This window comes from Engystomops pustulosus, chromosome 1 (genome assembly GCF_040894005.1).
Source record: "Engystomops pustulosus chromosome 1, aEngPut4.maternal, whole genome shotgun sequence".
Taxonomy (NCBI): domain Eukaryota; kingdom Metazoa; phylum Chordata; class Amphibia; order Anura; family Leptodactylidae; genus Engystomops; species Engystomops pustulosus.
Genome location: NC_092411.1, coordinates 269,049,523 through 269,068,094, shown reverse-complemented (window position 1 = coordinate 269,068,094; position 18,572 = coordinate 269,049,523). Strand labels below are relative to the sequence as shown.

The 18,572-nt window shown below is 43.4% G+C and overlaps 1 protein-coding gene across 3 annotated transcripts in view; it reads left to right on the top strand.

Moving 5' to 3' along the window:
- AFAP1 (actin filament associated protein 1) overlaps positions 1-18,572 on the top strand; it is a 95,609-nt gene that overhangs the window by 31,791 nt on the left and 45,246 nt on the right. For all 3 annotated transcript variants that reach the window (XM_072126136.1, XM_072126137.1, XM_072126135.1), the window contains exons 2-3: positions 10,612-10,740; positions 16,596-16,693. In XM_072126136.1, coding sequence (XP_071982237.1) covers positions 10,612-10,740; positions 16,596-16,693 — 227 coding nt within the window. The remainder of the gene's footprint in view (positions 1-10,611; positions 10,741-16,595; positions 16,694-18,572) is intronic.

Genomic DNA, 18,572 nt, shown 5'->3' with positions numbered 1-18,572 from the left:
AAACCCACTCAAACACAGAGAGAACATACAAACTCTTTGCAGATGTTGACCCTGGGAATCCAGGTCCCCAGCGCTGCAAGGCTGTAATGCTCGCCACTTAGCCACCGTGCTGACCTTCCAATAGACACATATGCTTGGTTTTGCTGCGTATGCATGCATAGGACGGACTAAGTGAGGACGGACTGAGACACAACAAGTAGCCACTTATCCACAGTAAAAATGAAGGCATATTGAATCTTAAGATACTTGATACTAACCCTGTACACTCTGGATTTTTGTTTGGACACCCTAAAAAAGGTAGGGTTGGCTAATTTTAACTATGCGTGACACTCAGTTGAAATGCATGGCCAGCTTATAGAGATTGTAGACTTTTGCTGAAAAGTGGAAGCATTTGGTGAGTATTAAAGAAAAACATTACACTTGCCCTTTGGAGGGCACCTCTGCAGTCAACCAAAGCTCAATAGGAATGGGAGAACCAGGAGATGGAGCCAGTGATGTCCTCTGGTGGGATTAGTATAACATTTCCATCTATTTCTTCCCACAAAAGTGAAAACCGCTATAAAAATTAACGGATTGACTCATAAGATGTGTGACTATGACATTTAATAAAGGACGAGGCCTGGATGCCTTTCTGGGGAGCAAAAATAAAAACTTTTTGTAAGTAGTTTTGGTTAATCTGGGGAGTTATTCTGACCACCAGGAAGGAATTTTCCCCTACATTGGGCCAATTCGCATCAGCTTACCTTCCTCTGGATCAACACTGTATAATGTAGAATTAATAGGACCAATGTCTTTTTCTACCCTTAGTTACTATTTACTTTGATCCGAACAAACACTTTTGGTTTTCTGATGGCAGCAAGAATGCCCAAAGCACTTCTGTGGTCCCGATTGTATTTGCTTGAGTTCTATGTGCCATAATTTTTTATAATTTTGCCGGTGGTATAATGTGTGCCACTCCTGGATATTCCTGGTGCTAAAAATATCCTAAACTCTTAGGAACATTCTTGTGGTTGGAAGAATCGTGGTGTCTAATTATACAGGGATGTCATCTGTGCATAGTGTATACGTACATATGGAGCATAGTATATACAGCGTATCGTTAGTTTATATAGAGGAGAGTCCTGACCGATTCTGTCCCGGAGTCAGGTTTACATTAGGACAGACGTTACCCAGCAGCAGATTTCTGTGATTATTTTCAGGTAGATTTATTATATGCTTTATTTACTATGTCTCTATATATGGCATACACTTGGTGGCTGCCCGCCAGAGTCCTGACGTGTTCCATGACGCCAGCTCCGTGCCAAGTTTACTATATGTGTATTCATTATACTATATTTAGCACCTGCAGGTTCCTCAGTGTTGTACAAGTTGTATATATTGAGGCCCTTTCTGCAAAATGATCTTCTACTAAAGTCATCATACTTGTTACTATGGGCCTCATTGAGTTTGAAGACACAAGATGTTGCGTTGCCACCTCTGAAGATCTGCACACCCTCGGGGCTTTGGGTTAGGTCTAGTTTTCTCTCCCTTCCCTTGTATATGCTATTGTAATGAAGCTGTTAATGGGACTTATTCCATATTTTCTTCAAACGTGACCAAAAAGTATTGAGGTGAACGGTTCCATGCCATTGGGAATGAATCAGAAAAGTTCTGCATAGTTACACAACTGTCTCGGTCCCCCATTCAGATCTAATAGAGCGTGACTGTCTTGTGACTGTCTTAAACAAAGTTACACAAGTCACATGTGAAGTGTAACATCATGTTTTTCTAATAGATGTCTCACGAGAAAGATATCTCCTCAATCTTGGCAAAATATTCTCTCTGTTTAGATTGTATCTAAGTATCGAGTACCCAAAGTTTCTTAATGTCTCCATTTTCTTCATGAGTTCAGTTGGAACTTGGAATTGGCCAAGAATTTCCATCGGAAGTATGTCATCAGCCAAATAATTACCATTGGTTGGTGACTGATGACATCACAGCACAAGAAGTACCGGTGATCTTGTGTGCATGACGTCACCATTGACTTTTGTTTGCCATATGATGTGTAGAGTTGTTCTTTATGTGATCATCTTTCCTTGTAGCCATGTGTTATCAGAATCGATTCCGTTAGCCACGGTAACCCAAATGTTGACCTACAGATCCCTCAACGTACACACTCTTCCCACCTGAAGTCCAAAAGTGGTAAATACCATCCATGGTCTATATGTAGTCCACATGACCAGCCTATATACATAAAGATAAAGCCACTGCTCATATCAGTTCACCTTGGGTTGAAGTCACTTACCCTTGTGGGGCGGAACAACCCGTTGTTTGCCCTGGCAAAGTACACTACTATTGTACGACTTTATCTTTTGTTCTATGCTCAGCTTCCAGGAGGTTTCTCATTGCAGTAATTTTAGCTGGAAACGTTCCCAGAATCCAACAGATGTGTCTAGCAGGTCCAGGTTCTCATGGCACAGTGAGAAGCTGAGCCAGCTCCAAGGAATGGTCAGGCTTGGGTTGGCACACATTGCTCTTGACTGAAGATGGAAGCCAAGACAGGAGGCCAAAGTAGGACACAGGGCAGACATCAGTGAATGAAGCAGTGTTTGCCCATGGTCCACAGATTTATGTGTAATCCTCCGCTGTGCATGTTATTGTAAGATAACTGGGCGAAATAGAACATTTCCAGGGCACAGCCCTAATCCAGATGCTGGTCTAGTGACTGCACAGCCACCGAGGTCTGTCTGGTCAAGGAAGTGTTGGCAGTTGATATTTCTTTTGTTGGGACTGAACGACTATATACTCTGTATTCCCCATTGAGTATACAGTGTATGAGCTGGTTGTATGGGCTAGCTATTAGTGCAAGCACTCAATATAAACTGTAACAGGGGGTTGTGAATCCACACTGCTGGTTTGGCTTTGGGCCATCACTATGGGCGTTATCCTTGGACCTCTTTGAGCCCCATATAGTTATCCGGTCCTTGCAAACACATATAAGCCCTTACCTCTTCTGGGGGTCCCAGTGTGTAATATTTGGCACAGTATCGGGCCAACTACACAAGCAAAGAAAATGGACAGTGTCGGGCCTGAATAAGGGCACGTAGCATAGAAACGATGTCGGGCAACACAAGCTGAGACAGCAGGGTAGAAGAGATCAGAGTTTCTCCAGGACCGTGTCGCAGCTGGATCTAACAACACAACCCAACTGAGTTGTGTCCAAGCCCGAAAATCGAAGTGAAGCGCAGTCCAAGTTTCATGCACTGCTCATTCATTAATTAATTAACCCCTCCTTCATTTTAACTGCCATATATATATATATATATATATATACACTGTACATGTGCTCATTAGTAGTAGGCTTGTTTTATTTCAGTCTCTACTTTGGTATACATAGTCCACCCCTCACAACATTTACAACCCCCGTCCACCTATAGCTTTTCATTGTAAAGAGTTTCCGCTAAAGAAAACAGGAAAAGTTACATGTTCTCAGTCGCTAAGAATTTTTCACACCGTATCTCCCATTTCATCCTATTCATTCAGCGGGCATTTCCATGTCTAAACACGCCTAAAATAGCACCTGTCGCCGAACCCTGTTCCTTGTCGTAGACTCTCACAACCGAGGCATTGTGTGCCAGAAAGTCAAACAATTGCACAGTAAAAAGGCCATTTTTTGGAGGAGGGTGTAGACTGCACTGAGGCCCCGTGTGTGTGTCTTAATTGACTGAAATTACCATTGACTACTGGTCCCCCGGGAGCGGCCTATAGCTGGCTGCCATCTGCTACCAGAGATCCCCGGCCTGAGGTCTATTACAGAGGAGGCTCTGTCCAGGAGCTGCACCTCATCCCAACCCCATGTAGTTTCCAAGAGGTAATTGCCGGCTTGTCACAGGACATTTGACTTCAGTCGGTGCGTGCGGCATGATGCCAGGCTCTCCGGAGGACCAAGGCCAAGGCATGAAGAGGAAGCCAATGATAAGGCACCATTGTTAAACCTATGGAGGTTCTGCAAGAGTGGATGTAAATGAAAGTTGGATTCATATCATCCGGAGCTAGGATTCCCTGTTTTTAGGGAAAAGGGACAGGAGATACATTTATCTTGTCTTTCACGGGTAAGTTAAGAGTCAGTATAGAATAACCTTACTACATATTAACTTTCATTACATCTGCATGTTCACAATTCAAGGGGAAGAAAAAAAAATCCTGCTAGCACATTTTCTTGTGTGAGCTTTTTGCACTTCTTTTTGTAGTGGACGTCTGGAAAAAATTATGTTTTTTTATCCCTTTTTGGATTTATTTTAATATCTGTTAAGATAATTCATCCCAGATTATTGCTGCTTGAGGAAATGGAGGGTGAAAAGCAATATCTGTGCTGTGTCAGGGTGTGGGGGGTCATATGAGGAGGTTAAAGGAGAAGATCCTGCAACATCTCTTAAAGGTATATATTTATGATGTAATGAGAAGCCCGGCCATTTTCTAATATACAGTGTGGCTCCGTTACTCTCTGTTATAAAGTGATGTCTATTTTCTGTCATGTCGCATCCATATGGTTGGGATCTAACGTGCCGTGAATGGGCCACATGCAATGTAACTTCAATGTAACGTGGTTCTCTACTTAAGGACACTTGACTTACAGACGACTTAATTGCCAAACTTTTGAGCCTCAGTTGGGGGGGACAGTAGTTACTGTAGGTCACGTCTTGTGGACCATTTCAATTACTCGTAACACATTGCTCGGTCATTTGTTGTCATCTGAACATGCTCCATGGGAGGAGGCCATTCGTTGACATAGGAGATGGTCTCCTAATGTTGTTTTTTTTTCCTTTAGTTTATGAGATTTGGTTGAATCTTGCTGTCCTGGTTCGTTAGTCAAGTGTATCATTACAAACAGCAGCTGTATCTGCAGGGTACAGATAAGAGCTCCATTAGATGGCCAGACGTAGATAAGATTTAAAGGGCTCTGCCACATTGCCGATGAGATGCATTTCGCAACGTCACATCACAGCTGTGATCAATGGCAGACACCATCTGCCTGGAGATTGTTTCTTCTACTATGTCTGATTTGTCACACATCATGAAATTAAAGGGGTTGGCCACTTTACCTCATGTTTTTTGTAATGTATGTGGGGGCAGGATGTTAGGTAATTTACCAATATACATCTAATAATAGTTCTGCTCCGCTTTCTTTATATATGTTTTCATGGGATCAGTGATCCAGTAACTTAGATTTTAGCCTCTTTAAGATTCTTCAGATTTATAGTAGTCATTATAAAAAGACTACTCTTGCAGGGGTGTAACTTGAGGGGGGTGCAGAGGGTGCGATCGCAACCCGGGCCCAGGAGGCTTAGGGGCCCATGAGGTGTCACTTTCCCATATGAGAAGACTATTACTATAAACCATACATTGTAGTCAGGGGCCCGGCACAGACTTTGCATTGGGGCCCTGCAGATTCAAGTTACACCACTGTACTCTTGTATAGGTGGGATGCGAAAGTCCATCTCTATTTGGAATCGGAGGGTGTGGGCTGGGGTTCAATGTTCTGTTTGTTATGGGCAACAAAAATTGTAAAAATTATTCAATAAAACTTTATTGATTTAAAAAAAAAAAGGCCACTCATCTCTAAGTCCTATCAGAGAGGGGGTTCCTCCAAGGACATTTCATACACCACCTGTGGACGCTGGGATCAAATCAGGTGCTGGTGTCACTTTAAAGATAGACCATCAATATTTTTTACCACCATTGACTCTGACTCTTTACATCCTGTCATAGATGGATAATTTGCAAGCCCTTGTTTCGGATTAAGTGGGAGGTATCAGACTGTCTCAGAACTGCCCAGTTGACACTGAAGGACCTATTTACCATTCTGGGTGCAAAATCTAACATCATTGATTGCTTGGGAATCGTTGGGTCTCGAGAAAAAGGCACCCACCTGAATCAGATTCTGAGTTGGTGGAGGTGGTAGTGAGTCCTCTTTAAGTACGGTAATTTAGAATTTGTATGTTCTCTCCGTGTTTGCGTGGGTTTCCTCCGGGTCCTCCGGTTTCCTCCCACACTCAAAAACATACTGTTAGGTTGTTTAGATTGTGAGCCCCATGGGGACAGGGACCAATTTGACATGCTTGTGCAGCGCTGCGTAATCTGTGTGCGCTATATAAATTAAGAATTATTATTATTAGGATAGTTGGGTGATATCTCCATGGATTAGGTAGTCAGTGGTCAAACAACTGAAGAAGTCAGAAGGAAAAAATGTCTACAATTGTAGACCATTTTGTCTTAAATTCTGTAGCCTTCAGTGTTGTGAAGGGTTGAATTTTTCTTAAGGTTTTTTTTTGTGTAATGTGTATCCTATCGGTGGTCAGTCATCCAGTAAAACTAAGAAAACTGCACAAGACTACTTGAGTAATTGTATATACTGGTGGCTATAACAATGTCATATATTGTCTTGATCTGCAGCCAACATGGACCTAGTAACAGCTGGTGCTCCTTGCATTCTCCTCGAGCTGCTGTGCTAACTCCTTGTGACATAAATCTCAGCCTATCTAGAGGAACATGTAAAGCCCCCGCAGTCCTTGTCCGGGTGGGATTTTATCCGAGCTGACTTGCTGCATTACATCTAGCAGGTCAGCTTCAATGATGTGTTACTGTACAGTAAAGGGATTTGGCCGGGGAGGACATGGAGGAAATCGGCCATACCACATAATTAATCTCTACAGAGAAGCAGACAGCGGAGAATGCTCAGATCTTGATGAACATGACATCAAAGCAGTAAAAAGAAATGATTGCAATGATTTATGGCACGCTGCAAAATAGAGAGATCTCTTCCACACTGTGTGGAAATTAGGACTGCCACTGGAAGCATGAGAATTAAGAAGAACCAACCATTCACGAATGTACAACCTAGGGACATGTACTAGACCATGACCTCTAAAGGGTAGTGGCACGGTCTACTCTACAATGTGGTGTTCACTGCCCGCACCTGTCCAATGGTTGCAACCAATTTTGAGCTCCTAGTATGTTTAGGTATGATATAGGAACCGTTTTATTCTCTTGGTTGGCTCATGGCCTCCATCCTAATAGCAGATGTAACACTGAGGATGGTAGTAGGTAGCAGGACTGAAGATCTGGGTTACTACAACTTTTTGTATTTTCTCAGTATTAAGACTATTAAACCTGTCACCAGAGTGGTATTTTTCACAGGTTACTATAGACACTATACAGTAGATAACAATGTGTTTTTAGGAAATCTTACTTTGTTCGTGAACTATGCAATATCAAACTTTAACTGGCTCCCTGCCAGCACCCAGTCAAGTCCCAGGGGTTGTGCATTACAAATTCTAACGTTCGCCTGTTTGTTTGCATAATGGTTCCAATCGGCGTCCCACTCATCTGTACGCAACCAAACCCCCTCCTACACCCTCCCTGTTTTGACCTTCCCCCTAATGAGGTTGGCTCTCTGCACAACCGTACCTTGCGCTTGCGTAGTGAGCCTTGTATCGCCGTCACGGTGTTCATGGCACTCCCAGCGCTTCCCTGCAGTTGCTAAGCAGTGAGGCACCAAAGGTACGAAAACCTTACGCCAAAGGTACGCACACATAGTGGGATGGAAATTAGCTGGGGGATGTTAGAATTTGAAATGTGCAACCCCCAGGACTTGACTGTGGGTGCTGGCAGGGAGCCAGCTAAAGTTTGATATTGCATATTTCACTGGCAAAGTAAGCCAGAAATTTGAAAAGAACAACAATTCTATCTAATGTATAGTGTCTATAGGAACCTGTCACTAGTGGAAAAAAATACCCCTTTAGTGACAGGTTCCCTTTAATAATGGATTTATATTCCAGAATTATAGCTCTTTGAAGTGCTGTAGGGCCGTGTCTTCACAATGCTGTGACCAAAGCTCTGTTTGTTAAGCTGCATCATAGTCCCTTCTCTTCATTGAGTATGAAACGTTAGCAAGCTTCTGGTTGAACACTACAGCAATCACTAGGAACAGAGGGGAAAGGGCTGTGGAGAACTTTACTGCAAAGAGCACAACAGTGTGAGACATGCCCCTTTGCACTTTCAAAAGCCACAACTAGTGATGAATGTGACCGAGTGGAGCCGGCCCAAAATGAACCCCCTATGCCGGTGTTTTAAAAATTTGACTACAGCCAAACACGGATTATGACTGGTTTGCTCATCACTAGACCCAACCATTTCAGATAAATAATTCTTCAATTATCCTACATCTATTAAACACAGAGCTATGGTTCCACTGCTCGCCTGAGCCCATACCTAACAATGTCCTCCAAAAAGTTAACAGATGTTAAATTCTAAAAAGGGACTGAACTTGTTAAATTTCAACATCCATTTACATCCATTTTGGGACAGGTATTCCTTTTGGCACATTCTTGTACCTGGGCTGTAGAAATAAATTATCATTTGATGTGATCAGTTGTAATCTATGTCACAACCCTTTAGAAAGTGTTCCCAGTTTTCTGCAGCACCCCTGCAGGCCAAGAAAAGTATTACACAGATTCCCAATAGCATCAGTAGGCATCTAGGATTTGCCGGGTCCTCCAGGATAAGATCATTTCTGAATCGCCAAACAAAAATGCGTTGGGATGATGATGGTTTCCTTGAACTATGGAGGCCAAATAATAATCTAGTCTTGGTCACCAGCTGATGTTTGCGTATAGACCTCTAACGTTTTGAGGGTTAATCTTGCACAGGGCGCACGTCTCGCCTGACATCATGAAGAGAAATGTTTCTTGTACATGCTGTGTATTTATTTTACCATGTGTAGTTACTAATCCATTAATACTGGTGCTGATCCCCCTTATGTAAAACATATGGACGGTGTAATTTGCATGCAGGATTTTCTGACACCTGGATAACATTATTACATCTGTGCCATATGGAAAATTGGATGCAGTCGTCTAGTGACGAAGGCTACGAGCTCCAATATTTTAGTGCTGTACGTTCAGATCCGGAGATGGTGAAATATGTATTGAAGGGGATGTCGTGTCCTGTTATATTATGCTTCCCTGACAACAAAGGGAGGGGGAGGTTAGGTTGCGGGAACTGGTGGCTTCCATTCATGACCAGCTGCTGGCTGGAGATCCTAAGGTATAAGGCCTCAACCACACGACCGTAAATGAGGGCCATGTAATAGCCACAAAATTGTCAACTAGCTTGTGGCCCCCATTGAGGTCTATTGTGCACGGGCACAGTACGGTAAGCATGGCTCTCTGCACCGTGATCGAGCCCAGCGCTCATTTCCTATGGAGATGGGAAGGGTGAGCTTGGCCACCGGGCCAAAAGTGGGGTAAAAAATGGTGGTGTGTATAAGGCACTGGGATATCTCCATGACCTAACCCAAGAAGAACTATGATGGCTAAGCCAGACTTCTGTGGAGCATTGTTGTGATACATTGTCTAACCTGTCTAGTCACTTAGGTGATTCTCCGAAGCCACTATGGAAGATAACTCATATTTGGTATCAATTTAGGGTTTTTATCCGTTGTTGATCTGCATCCCATTTAATATGGCTTGTTCTCTTACATTTTGCTTGTGGGAGAACAGGCAGTCCCTGACTTAACGGCACCCAACTTACAGACGACCACTAATTATATACAGACCTATCTGGATGTTACTTTAGTCCCAGGCTGTAATGTTCAGCTGTAGGGTCTCTGTAATGAAGTTTTGTTCCCAAAATGATACAAAATTTTGAAAATCCTATTAGCACTGTGACAAAAATCAAGGACTCCCAACTTCTCAGTTTTAGTAATAATTTTTGTAAATTTTCAAAATGCTTATGTTTCGTTCTTTATGATCTCCCACCCTGATGACTTTGTCTGAACTTGCCCTTATTCAGGAAGTAAGAGTTCTCCCTATGGAGTGTTTGCCAACTATGGCTGCCTTATAGGCGTGTGGAGACTTAAAGCCACTGATGCTCCCCCCTACATTGTAGACCATGCCACTGCCCAGTAAAGGTCATGGTCTGGTACGGGTCTCCGGTGCCCCTTGGTTGTACTTTTATGAATGGTTCCTGGGCGAGCGAGCACTCCTCACTTCTTCCCTCTCCATTGAAAGATGCGTAGTTGCTCCACAAATTTGGTCAAATATAGTATATCCTACACTTCACGGCAAGGCTGTCCGGCTTGGTCGTGTTGTGGTGTGTGCTCACCATGCCGCGACCGGGTGACATAGACCTCAATGGAGGCCATGATCTGGCCACATATTGTGCGGCTGTGTGAAAGATGCGGTCCCTGAGGCCTGTCAGCTGTTCGCCTCTCTGACAGAAGAGGTGTGGTAGATAAGATTGATCCTTCTAGGGGGGGGGGGGTTCATTTATTTGTAGACCTTTTCCAGTGGTGGTGTTGCCTACTAACATCTGTCTCTGTACTGAGTACCATGTGCGTTGGTCAATACATTGCCTCGTGGATGGTATTGATCTTTGTGGAGAATTGACTCCATGAACAAACCAGGAAGATGTTTCAGCTATTTTTTTGCTCTTTTATTGTGTTTTTCCTCTGTTTGTACCATCTACACCCCTATAGAAATAAGACCCATTGATAAATTGATTAAAATCGAGACGCGCTCCTCCGTTCTTCTGATCAGTGTTGACAATCACATTTCTTATTTCATCTTGTAGACATGGAGGAGCTGATCGTGGAGCTGCGCCTCTTCCTGCAACTACTGGACCACGAGTATCTTACCACGACGGTGAAAGAGAAAAAGACCGTCATAAGCAACATTTTGCAAAGGATACAGTCATCCAAAGGTCAGTGAGACGACTGCTGTCCAAGTCGAGCTGTCTCTGTGGTTAACCCAGCACGTCTTACTGCCTCGCGCCCCGCAGAGGATGGGAATGTCACAGTGATTCACCCGAGTTATGACATTATGATCCCTTCATTTATTACACAATGTCAAATGTGGGAAAAGAAAATGATTACAAATAATCTGTTTTTGTCTGAAGAAATAATGGAAGAAATACAATCAATGCATTTAACTCTTAATCCTACAATTGACAGATTCTACATTCTTAGACTGAAACATTCTGCGTGGTGGGGGGTTCTTTTGCAAAATATGATGAGAAAAACCTACCGCAGGGTTCCCCAAACTACGGCCCGCGGACCGTTTTGATCCGGCCCCCGACGCTTGCCGCGCCAATCCTGGGCCCCCACGGCGCTCCACAGTCGGGCAGGAGCCTCCGTCCGTCCGGACAGGAAGCTCCTGCCCGTCACTGTATAGTGCTCGGTGCGGCCGGAAACGGCCGCTCGAGCACTATAACTGGAGCGATGTGGCCGGAATACAACCCCGGCGCACATCGCTCCATGAACTAGGCTGCGCGGCCGCGTGATGACGTCATCACGCGACCGCGCACCCCTTCCTGCCCGGACGCGGCAACAAGTTAGGTGAGTGCAGGGTTTTTTATTTTTTTATCAAAAAGGGCAGTAAAAAGATTGTGGTGGCCGGTGCCAAAGGTAAGTTATGAGGGGCAGCTTAGAAAATAATTAATTATGAGGGGCAGCTTAGAAAATAATTAATTATGAGGGGCAGCATAGGAAATAATTAATTATGAGGGGCAGCATAGGAAATAATTAATTATGAGGGGCAGCATAGAAAATAATTAATTATGAGGGGCAGTATAGGGAATAATTAATTATGAGGGGCAGTATAGGAAATAATTAATTATGAGGGGCAGCATAGGAAATAATTAATTATGAGGGGCAGTATAGGGAATAATTAATTATGAGGGGCAGTATAGGAAATAATTAATTATGAGGGGCAGCATAGGAAATAATTAATTATGAGGGGCAGCATAGGAAATAATTAATTATGAGGGGCAGCATAGAAAATAATTAATTATGAGGGGCAGCTTAGAAAATGATTAATTATGAGGGGCAGCTAAGGAAATAATTAATTATGAGGGGCAGCACAGGAAATAATTAATTATGAGGGGCAGCACAGGAAATAATTAATTATGAGGGGGAGTATAGGAAATAATTAATTATGAGGGGGAGTATAGGAAATAATCATCAGGGGCAGCTAAGGAAATAATTAATTATGAGGGGGAGTATAGGAAATAATCATCAGGGGCAGCTAAGGAAATAATTAATTATGAGGGGGAGTATAGGAAATAATCATCAGGGGCAGCTAAGGAAATAATTAATTATGAGGGGGAGTATAGGAAATAATTAATTATGAGGGGCAGCATAGGAAATAATTAATTTTGAGGGGCAGCATAGGAAATAATTAATTATGAGGGGCAGCACAGGAAATAATTAATTATGAGGGGCAGCATAGGAAATAATTAATTTTGAGGGGCAGCATAGGAAATAATTAATTATGAGGGGCAGCACAGGAAATAATTAATTATGAGGGGCAGCATAGGAAATAATTAATTTTGAGGGGCAGCATAGGAAATAATTAATTATGAGGGGCAGCACAGGAAATAATTAATTATGAGAGGCAGTCTAGTAATTAATGGGGGGGGAGGCATATTCAATAATTAATGGAGAGGGATCCCAGTATATTTAATAATTAATTAGCCCAATTAATTAATTAATTGGGCCAATATATAAAATATTTAATATACTGCACCCCCTTGTGAACTAATTAATTGAGGGGGTACCAGTGTATTATGGATGCGGTCACATGTACCGCTATTTATTTTTAAACTTTAGTCCGGCCCTCCAACGGTCTGAGGGGGGAGTGAACGGCCCCCTATGTAAAAAGTTTGGGGACCCCTGACCTACCGTATATAGAAGAACAATAAAAATTTGGCAGTTCTTCCAGCAAACTACTGACTGTAGGAATAAATTAATTTGCCTACTACTTGTCCATTTTTGGGTCCAGACCACAGCCTACCATTTCCTACCATATCTGCTACTGCTTCTGTCTTCACATCTCAATTTATAATAATAATAATCCTTTATTTATATAGTGCACACAGATTACGCAGCGCTGCACAGGTCCCTGTCCCCAATGGGGCTCACAAATTAATCAACCTACCAGTATGTTTTTGGAGTGTGGGAGGAAACTGGAGGACCCTGAGGAAACCCACACAAACACGGAGAGAACATACAAACTCTTTGCAGATGTTGACCTTGGGACTTCAAGCCAGGACCCCAGCGCTGCAAGGCTGTAATGCTAACGGTTAAGCCACTGTGCCGCCCCCTATTTAAAAATTATTGACTATACATACAGTTTAATTATTTGACCTGTCCAGTGTCCTCCGTTTTGGTCTGAAAACCCCCTTGTTCACCTCTCGCATGGAATCTCTCCTAAAATGGATGCCGAGTTCTTCAGGGAAGCTGCATGTAAGTCACATACACCCATCTATACACACAATCTATCATCAAAACCCATCATGATAAACCGGCGACACTTACTCATAGATCCAGGCACTGTGACTGTGGTAACTTCTTATATTTGTTATCCATGACCTCCTTCTTCTGAAAATCAACTTTTAAAATTATGCCAAAGACCTTTTAGGGCTATTGGGTTGGTTCCCAGAGCCCCTCCGTGCTGTAGCTTCACAGGTTGTTCTACTATGCAGGAGCACTTCCTTCTCACATCGTGTGATATTAGATGAGGCAGAGGGGGGAAGTGCTGAGGAAGCAGGGGGGGAAGGCGTGTCAGTGTAAAATCCTTTGAACATACAGCAGTCCTTCAGATTCATTAGCATATTTTTAAAAGTCGATTTTAGAAGGAAGGAGACCATAGATCATAGTTCATGGTGCCTGGATCTATGATTAAGTATCCCTGGTTTCTCATGATGGATTTTGATGGTAGACTTCCTTTTAAGAGGTTTTACCACAAAACAAGTTAGGCGCTATTCTGAGGATAGGGTCTAACTTGCTGATTGGTGGGGGTCTCAGTTATGGAATCTGACAGATCACAAGAACATGGGGTCTGATGTTCTCCAGTCGGATCACCTTGTCGCTCCCCGTCCGCACACGTCCGGGCTGTCTGGTTCATCTCTATGGAGTTGACGGAGATGGCGCTCAACAATCTCTGGCTGCTTTGCTCATCTCTGGGAGCGACAAAGCGTTCGACTAAGGTACAACAGACCCCCTGTCCCCATCACTGAGACACCCCCACCAATCAGAAAGTTAGATAGGGATAGGATAGAGCCTATCTTGTTTAATGGGAAAACCCCTTAGAGGGGGGAAGTGTATATGTACATTTCCTTCAATGTGCCCAGTTCATGAAAGTGGAGGGGGCCATATCTGTGATTTAGCCCTCATGCACACAACAGTTGCCATATCTCATCTGTACCGAGAGTTGGCCCTTGTGTGTTCCCGTATTTTCATAAGATTCATTGGTCGTTCAATGGGTGAAATTGGTCCGGTAGTCTGATGCACAAAATAATATTCTATACTACTATATATACTACAGCCAGAGCTAGGAGAACAGAACTCCGTATGGAATGTATCGCCTATGATACATAGTTACACACAGCTGCCTTATGTCTGCACTCCTGTGTGTTGTAATATTACCAAGACGTTGCGACTGTGGTGTTGGAGGCGGCCGCCGGAGCAGTACTAATCTATATAATAATACAGAGGAGCCGTATTATATAAATATTTCCCCTTTTTATGTATTTCCGCAGCTGTTTTTCAGAGCTACTGGCTTGTGAAAGCTACACACACCCAGGGTTATAATGAGGTCTCTCCAACGCGTTCCCGACAATGAGAATTAGTGGCCAGTAGTAGAGCGGACTTATTAATACCCAGCAGGGGTAGGAGACACAGGAGGCGGTTGTTCTCCCCAAATCTGGCTAATTATTCATAGCACACTACATAAAAGCCACATACACAACTTAGACTTCAGATGACACATATTACCGCCCCTATACTAATAGACTGTAGCAATGCCTTCTGGATAATAGAGATAATATCTGCTGCTGACATAAAGTATTTGGCTTGTCAGCGATTGCCTGGATTGTAAACCATTGTAGCAAATTCTCAGCTGTGAAAAGTATTAGTATTTTTTTCTTTGACAAAGAATAAAGGTTTATTTCACCATCAGCCAAAATGATGAGAAATAAAGACCGAGGACATTACAAAGTTGCATAAGATTTCTTCTAAGTTCCCAGAATTCTCTGCTAATTAAAGGGAAAAGCAAACTAGGATATGGCATCGCTTTGTGATCAGTAGAGGTCCTACCTGTGGGACCCTCCCCCAATCTTTAGAAGAAAGGAGCTACCACATTGCATCCTCTTGACGATTGGGGTATTTCAGTATGTTTTGTGTCCTTACTATTTTTTAACAGACACAGCACTGTCCTTTTTGTGGTGGTGGTGCCTGGTATTGCATCTATGTTCAATGCACTTAAATGGGTCTGGGAAATTTGCAAATAGGTTTACCTAGTTGGGACATGGAAAACAACATCTCTTTTACAAAGCAAGCATGACTACATTATGTGGGATTAGAAGGAACAGATTCCCAGCTGTAGATAGCGCTGTTTCAACGTGGTTGCGTCTCTTCAGTACAGTGTAGGGAACTGGTTTAGCTGAGTGGAGCATCAATGGCTATAAGTCTTCACTAGCCTGCAAGGTGATCTTAATTGGCAAAGTCTCCGTAAGGAGAACTTTTACTCCCTGACCCTAGTCAAAACACTCTAACTCAGCCAAACCAACACTGTACTGAGGAGACCCAACCACGTCAAAACAGCACTGTCTACAGTTGGGAATCTGTTCCTTCTGGAATAGAAATACTGGTTTGAGTTTAATCCCACATCATGTCATTAGGCTTCCTGAAAGTCATGCTTGGTGATAAGGGGGCTGCCTTACAAGGTAGCAAAAGAGGTGTGGTTTTCCTTGTTCCACCTACTTGTATATTTCCCAGAATACCTGGCGGAGCATAAATGGCTATAAGTCTACTTACGCTCGCAAGGCGGGCTTAATTGGCACACTCTCTATAAGGAGAACTTTTACTCCTTAAGATGTAACACCAGGCACAAAATCTGGTTAACAGTCAAAGAGTTGCTGTACTCCCCTGTGCACAATTCCCCCTATCCCCTTCATTAAGCTTCTTGACATGGGTGTCAGGCTCAGACTCCCTTCAATCTGAAATATATGGTCCTTCCTTTGAAATATTTCAGTCTAGTAAAGGAGCATTCTGGGTAAATTGACCCAGATTCTGGTGTAATGCCTTTTGTGTTGTCTAGTGTCGGAGCATGACACATGGGTAAAAAGAGAACCTCCATATACTATTCTCCTCCAGCTCTACAGGCCCAGCACTAGACATACAACCAGCTCTACATCAACTATTTTACCCCTTTGAAAGATAATCCTTTTTTTTTGGATAGGTCTTTTGACTAACTTTTTGGGTAAAATGGTGGCCAAGGATCTGATGAGCATTTCCATTGTTGCTTACTTCCTATACTTCATACTTTCTATGACATGCATTCAATGGCTGACCACCTAAAAATACACCCTTTCTTCAACCTCAATAGGAAATGGTGGTAACAGTGAGTGGCTACCTAATCTTTTTTTCTTCCGCCAAGTCTCATAGTCTTTGTTCATAGTCTGGTGGAGACTATAAGATGTTCTACTGGAGAACCCCTTTACCTATGTATCACAAATCCCCAATGTCCTCATGCCGATATTCATATTGTTCTCCACAGAATTCGAGCTGAAGAATCACGTGCACAAAGCGGAAACATCAAGCAATGTACCTGCCCCTCCTCAAATGCCTCTCCCGGAAATACCCCAACAATGGCTGGTAAGACGTCTGTGTATCTATCGTACTACGTTCATTTAAGAATTTACTAGTGCACCTTATGCAAATAATCCCGGCACATTATAGCGGTAACCCAAGTCATACAATACCCACCGGATATATCAAGTGGAGACTGTAGCCCAGCAGATGTAATCACGTCAGCACTATCTCAATACACATCTCTGTCCTGTTCCTTTTTCTTGGAAAGCAGAAGTAGCCGGAACGCGTTCCAATACTCACTTAGTGCTGAGCCATTCAGAGGTGTCTGATGTTTTCAGAAAGGAGTGAGACAGCACAATGTTTTAGGAGCTGATATAATCTTGGGTAGGCATATAGACTTGGCAGATGGCTGCTTTTGTTTCCAGCTGTTGTTGGAGAGGGTCAGCACATTCATAGTATTTCCTTACCAGCACCCAAATTCTTAAAATGGCCATATCCAACTCAATCTTCAGCTAGTTATTGCAGTCAATGAGAATCTACCACCTCTTCTTCTGACCCCCTGACTAGTCTGTTTTAGTGAAAACTTGTAATCCCTGTTAAGGGTTTTTGTGCAAAATTGGGTGGAGTTTTTTCTTTACACCTTCGGAATCTTTTGTCCAAATGCTCATTAAGTTGACAGCTATTTCTTCTAACCCTCCCGTACACATGAGTGATTGGATTAATCATGTATGCATGCAGAGGTAGCATTAACGCCTGTAGAAGTGTCATGGATGCTTGCACAGACAGTTTAGATCCGTATAAATAGTCCGATGTGTATAATTAAAAATTCCAGGAATTCCAGGATGTGAGATGCAGCTTCTTCATTTGACTGCTACAGCCAGAGCCTTATTGAAGGTCATGTGACCGGAGCTCGGCCACTTCGTTACAGGGTCTAGTCACCTTCTACAACGGTCAGCCATAGTCTGGGGAGGTCGCCAGTGTCTGACATAATCTGGTGTAGGGGGGGTTGGCAGTGTCGGCTATAATGTACATAAAGATGGGGGCACAAGGTACAGAAATGGCCATGTCTCTTGCACAATGTGTACACGGAAACTGTTGTGCAATTGTCATTAATTGGGGATATGGGGTTGTACCTATATACCACCTATAACAGTGTCTATGTGCTCTATTTGCGCCAGAGTTCATCTTTTAAAAGTCCGATTATTGGCATATAGACAATGGGGCAGATTTACTTACCCGGTCCATTCGCGATCCAGCGGCGCGTTCTCTGCAGTGGATTCGGGTCCGGCCGGGATTCACTAAGGCAGTTCCTCCGACGTCCACCAGGTGGCGCTGCTGCGCTGAAGTTCCACGGAATGCACTGATCTTCACCAAGCCGGACCAAGTGAAGGTAAGCCCCCTGATTTCCGTTGTGTGCATGCCAGCGCCAATGCGCCACAATCCGATCGCGTGCGCCAAAATCCCGGGGAAATTCAGGGGAAATTGGCGCAAATCTGAAATATTCGGGTAACACGTCGGAAAAACGCGAATCGGGCCCTTAGTAAATGACCCCCATTGTTTTTTTATTCAGTTACCACATTTTCCACTTTAGACTCATGGTTGGCGAAAAAAAGAAAGTAAACTTATCCTGCTCAGGCTTCTGGTTCCCACATTGCTTTGGTACCTCCAGTCTTCCCAAACCACACCCAGCCAGAAGTCCCAGGGACACCCCACCCACTTCAGCCAATGAGTGGCCTCCTCGGACCACAGGATGTTACGTGTGGGTGGGACGTTTTGTGGTCAAAAAATATCACTCGTTGGTCGAAGCAGGTCTTGTGAACCCAAACAAACTCCAGCTGGGCACCATTTTCAATGATCGGTATTACTAAAGCAACACGGGAACCAGGAGGTGGTGCCGGGTAAGTACACTTTATTTCTTGTTTTGTCCCCTCTTCTCAGTCCC